The sequence below is a fragment of the Glycine max genome, chromosome 11 (assembly GCF_000004515.6).
Source record: "Glycine max cultivar Williams 82 chromosome 11, Glycine_max_v4.0, whole genome shotgun sequence".
Taxonomy (NCBI): Eukaryota; Viridiplantae; Streptophyta; class Magnoliopsida; order Fabales; family Fabaceae; genus Glycine; species Glycine max.
The window spans coordinates 37538737-37544134 of record NC_038247.2 but is presented as its reverse complement, the minus strand read 5'-3'; the positions used below and the strand labels follow the sequence as shown (position 1 = coordinate 37544134).

Below are 5398 nucleotides of genomic sequence, written 5' to 3'. Positions count from 1 at the left end.
AATATGTATGCCCAACTCACATCGTCTGCAGTTTGATGCAGTTCCACTACTCGTGACTCTGAGTCAATCATTGCTGGGAGATATTTCAATAGCTTGCAAAATAGCCGCGTGTACTAACTACGAATCTAACAATTAGTGTTTCCTTTACTTCCAGAGAACCCAAATTCTTGTCTCATATTTGGCATTTTAAATGTGCTTGTTTAGTAGCACTTGAAACTTGAGAGTCTTCAGAGCGTTCAACTCTCTCAAATAAAACCATTTAAGTACTGCAAAAATTAGAACGTTACTTTATACCAAGAAGAGTAGAATTGCAATGAGGTTGTATGTAACGATAAGCAGGAAAAATATGACAATGTGGTTCTTACTTTTTTATATTTGAATTTGTATTAATTAAATAAAGATTGTACCCATGTATTCTCACCCCGCATTACAATATTCCCATTCCCATGCCTAGAAAACAGCTCCCAAGGAAGAACTTAAGGGGTACAAATTGTAATAGAAAAAAATTGTGACAAGACATCATGAAAGAAGAACTTAAGGATATTTCCAGATTACAATTCTTTTCTCAAGACTCATAATAATTCAAGGTAAATCAATATTGAACAGAATGCACTGCATTCATGAAGGAAGTTATTCTTGATTGATCCTTGCGGATACCATCTGATGCACAAATGCCACTGCTGACATCGACCCCTTCAGGCTTGAGAGTAGATAGAGCCTTAGAAACATTCTCAGGCTGGATCCCTCCTGCTAAGAGCCAACCATACTTACTTTTAATGTTTGGCAGTTTCAACTGGTCCCAATTGAATGCTTTACCACTGCAAAGATGTCTCATTAGTTCTATGATATTAACATGCAGAGGGAAAAGAAGATTATCTAACAAGCAGATGGACATTAAGCTATACAAGATATATGCCTTTACCTGCCACCCTTTGCACTGTCTACAAGGACCCAATCAACTAGAGAACACTCTTCATCAGAAATTGTGTTTAAAAGGTTTCCGTCCTCATTTACATGGAGAACATATATTACACGATTTTCCTGAATTAAAGACGGAAAAGCTAACCGAGATCCATATCCATGAAGCTGCATTGTCCAAATATAAAGAAATTAAGCATTTGATTGTCATGGAACGTACATTAACCTTAGGCCAAAAACTACCTGAACAAATTCAAGGTTTGCTGCATCAGAAGCTCTTAGAATTGTTTCAGAATCATCATCCACAAATACACCCACAGGCTCTGCTCCATAATCTCTTGCAACTTTCGATATCTCCAGTGCAACAGAAAGCGAAACAGAACGTTTTGAGTTAGGCCACATGACCATTCCAATAAAACTTGCACCAGCTTCAGCTGCCATTGCAGCATCTTTAGCTGATGTAATGCCACACATCTTAACCAAAGGTTGACACTTTCCAAGCTCCTTTGATGAGCTTAAATCATTTCCCACATCAGTAAGTTTGCAGGAAATTTTATGCTTAAGACCAAACCTTACACTTGAAAATTGCAACTTCTCTCCTCTTAAACCTACAGAAATAGTTTTAAAACATTTGAGTATTGGCTCATTTATGAACTATGACCTAGTCAGTAGTCACCATGCATGGTCATTGGTCAACACAAGCAAAGACATGTAATTAAGTTCACATTGATAAATGCTACTTTGGTTTCCACAAATCTCGAGACATATACCAGAAGAAGGACAAAGAATTGAACTACCAGAAATTGGTCTCATGTGAAATTTTGCAGCTCTAAGTTGTAAGTAACTCCCAGTGCTTGAACCTGTACAAAAAGAACAGCAAATCTTGCATGGTCAGCAGCACTTGTTTTAAAAAAAATGCAGGGTTTAACATGAGTACATGGAAAATTCTTTGCCACTAATGATAACTTGAAAATGCTAAATAGATATAAGCTTCAAGACAAATGTAGAAAATATAGCACAGCCTTATGATAGTTGCCAAGAAATTGAGCATTTATAAAGAACAAAGTTTGGGTCTATAAAACTCTTTATGACTGTAATAGCAGCAACAACTAAGCATTTTCCCACTGGATAATATTCTATTGTGAAACATGCCTATGGGCAAACGATCCATGGTTTGGCTTATAGTTCTCCATGGCCTTCCATTTATTCTACCCTCCTTATTAGAACTTCTACAGGACTTATGATATTTAAGGATAACTATGTCTCTGATAAAACCGAATATAAGAAAATTGGGGATTTGCAATCCCTAAAAAATTCATGTAACTGTGTGAATGGAGGCAGGAAGGATCAATGAATCAGAGCAATAAACCTTTTGTTTTATCCAGAGAAACACGACCATATGCAATGCATAAATGAATTGTTAAAAATGAGTCTGGACAAATTTACAAGCGCAACAAACTACTGTTTGATCATCACAAAATCAATTCAGATAACAGAGAGTAACATGAAATGAAATGGGTAAAATGAGAAACCTGAAAGCATTTTGATTTTGACACTGTGGAAAAGTACATTCAAAGCAACGACGGATTAGAACAGACAAGTAAGAATGCTAGGGTGGGAAAGAGGATCATGGGCAAGTTATTTTGTACCATTGGATATAGTAATATTAAATTTTAATGATCTAAGATTATTTTTTTCCTTTTTTCCTTTTCTCGTTCTACCCTTCACTTTCCCGATTTTCTGTCCGCATCTGTTCTGCAGCCATTACAAGCATCGACGGTGGTAGCAGCGCTGCAACTCCATGAATCCCTTCCACAGCCCACAGTGAGAGATTTATGACCGTTAAATATTAATATATCTAATGGTACAAAATAACTTTCCTAATTTAAGAATTGAGATTTGACAAAGAGAGATTTATCACAAAATCAATTCAGGTAGGAAATTCATCAAACATGTGGGATGCCAGGTTACAAACACTGAACAGAGAGTACCATTTAACATGAAATGAGTAAAATGAGAAACCTGAAAGCATTATGACACTTTGGAACGGTGATAAACCCGTCGCGGTGATTCAAAGCAAGGGTTTAGAACAGAGAAGTAAGAAGGGGGAGGGTGAAGGTGAAGATGCGGGTAGTTTGGGTATTTCCTAGTGAAGAGGAAAAAAAGGTAGTGTAAATAGTAATGGACCAAATGCACAAAGCCTGTAATGATATTATGTCTGGCCTGGGCTTTGCTGAACACACTGATCGTTGGGTCATGACAAGAATCCTGAAAAGATATAATTTTTTTATATGCTCAATTTATTATGAAAGCATACACAAGTTATCTATTTTTTTTCTTCCCGAAGTTCCAACCTAACATTATAATGGATTGAAAGCTGGATTCTTAGTAGAGAAATGTTATTTATACAATAATCTTTTTTTGTGTCCATCTCTCTTGCACTTCATTTATTATATGTATCCTTTATTTTATTTTATTTTTTGTTAATTTTAACAATCAATTGGCAGCTAGTATGTAGAAATTAGAGTTTAAATCCCTTTATATCCTATTACACCCATTAACACATGTGAGTGAAGTTTGTTTTGCCTTATATACACGGGAGACTGCTTTGATGCCATGACCACTTGTGTGGATGATGTCTGTTTTGCCCAAATAAGGTCCTAAAGGTTGATTTAGCAATACAATTACTACTAATTAGTAAGCATAGAAGTATATTACTGGAACGCCCCAGTGCACTAGTGTTTCATATTATAGTTCCGTTTTGTAATTGAATTCTCTCTTCCTTGGTTATTGTGCTTGCTTGAAATATATTTGGTGGCAAGAACAAAGAATGTTTATAAATTGTTCTTGTGATGTTGTTACATTCATCCTATCTCATCACAAGGATATTAAATTTTTATCTAGACTATATTTTACCTTTGCACTTTGCAGTGCCCACATCAATAAAAATTAGGTGACCGAAATATATATTCTGATTGCATCGGTTTAAAATGGAGGATACAAGCAGGGAATGTGGGTTGAGCTATATTGCAATACTACAATGACAACAAAAGGTACTACAAAATCAATTTGTAAGAAATGGAATAGAATTTTGTACCAATGTTTCCAAAAGAGAGGGAAAAAAAAACAGAGATATTCAGATGAAGCATCATAAACTACTATGCGGTTAGTGTCCTTCCCGGGATCTCTAAGGCCATTCACTTAGGTGGTGGTGCAATTAAACAAATTGATGGCTCTTACTGTCATTCTAAACAAACTGTCAACTGCAATAAACATTTTTTTATTAGCAAAATCTAGGGGAGGGGAGAGTACCTTATTTCATGGCTAAGGTATGCTTTATTGAGGGCTTATGGCAGTGGAAGTATAGTAGTAGAAATTGTACCTAATACTATGCTATCTTAAAAAGCTTGATCTTACTGAGCTATTAGTTAACACCGTTCTTTACATTTTTGTATTAGGATTTAGTTTTAAATAATCTTACGCTTTTTTTTTTTTAACAACAATCATTTTTACTTAAGATTACATTATTTATTTGGTCTTATAGTTTCATAATTTTTATTTTTTAGTCTTTATAATTTAAAAGTAGTTTTTTTAGTTCCTATAATTTATATTTTAATTTTTTTTAGTTCCTATAGTTTAAAAGTGTTATTTTTAATCCTTATAGTTTGTATTTTAATTCTTTTTTAGTCCCTATAGTTTGAAAATGATATTTTTAGTCTTTAAAATTTATATTTTAATTACCTTTTAGTCCTTACTAAAAAAAATATATAAAAATAATTAGCTACAAATTAGTTATAAATTATCAACTATTTTTTTATTACAAATTATCTTGTGATAAATTAATTATGAATTACTTGCTAATATTTTTGTAGTTAATTGTAATTGATAATATTACTCATATTTTGATAATAAGAACTAAAAGGGAATTAAAATATAAAATATAGGGACTAAAAAGACTACTTTCAAACTATAGGGACTAAAAGAAAATTAAAATGCAAATTATAAGGATTAAAAAAAAATATTTTCAAACTACAAAGACTAAAAGAAAATTAAAATGTAAACTATAGGGACTAAAAAAACCACTGTCAAATGAACTAAAAATGTAAGAATCATGAAACTGTAAGGATTAAATAAATAATTTAACCTTATTTGCTGCTTTGACTTAATTACTCATTTGGTTTCTTTAATTTAGACTAAGTGAAATTTGTTTCTCTTGAGTTTTTTTAGCATTAAGTACTTTTAAAAGAAACACATTTGTGGGTTAAAGATCACAAGTATCTTTTAAATTTCAATCCACTGGATCTAGACTAGTACTATTTGTAATATGTGATTATTGTTGGTCTAAAAGAATTTTACTTTTGGGTCTTTGATTTCTCTTATTTGCCTTTCACCCAAACCTGATCTTTATCACTCGATAAGTTTTACATCTGGGTCTTTGATTTCCTTCAAATCAAACATTCTTCACCCATCGATTCATGTT

General features: G+C 33.1%; 1 protein-coding gene across 2 annotated transcripts; it reads right to left on the bottom strand.

Annotated features, from left to right (window-relative positions):
- Positions 1 to 361: 361 nt before the first annotated feature.
- Positions 362 to 3029, bottom strand: LOC100806100 (N-(5'-phosphoribosyl)anthranilate isomerase 1, chloroplastic). Of its 2 annotated transcripts, none has more exons than XM_006591324.3 (5): positions 2941 to 3029; positions 1716 to 1778; positions 1162 to 1526; positions 923 to 1086; positions 362 to 818 (listed from the first exon to the last, which is right to left on the bottom strand). In XM_006591324.3, the coding sequence occupies exons 1-5, from the start codon at positions 2948 to 2950 to the stop codon at positions 593 to 595; spliced, it is 828 nt and encodes a 275-aa protein (XP_006591387.1). In that variant the 5' UTR covers positions 2951 to 3029; the 3' UTR covers positions 362 to 592. The 2 variants fall into 2 exon arrangements, with proteins under 2 accessions (XP_006591387.1, XP_006591386.1); XM_006591323.4 differs by lacking the exon at positions 2941 to 3029 and adding an exon at positions 2451 to 2916.
- Positions 3030 to 5398: the final 2369 nt, after the last annotated feature.

Excerpts from the sequence above, each read along its gene's own strand:
- LOC100806100 (XM_006591324.3), bottom strand. Across the intron at positions 1,527-1,715 it reads TCACATGAGACCAATTTCTG|GTTTAAGAGGAGAGAAGTTG; the intron begins GTAGTTCAATTC and ends CTATTTCTGTAG. Across the intron at positions 819-922 it reads GACAGTGCAAAGGGTGGCAG|TGGTAAAGCATTCAATTGGG; the intron begins GTAAAGGCATAT and ends ACATCTTTGCAG.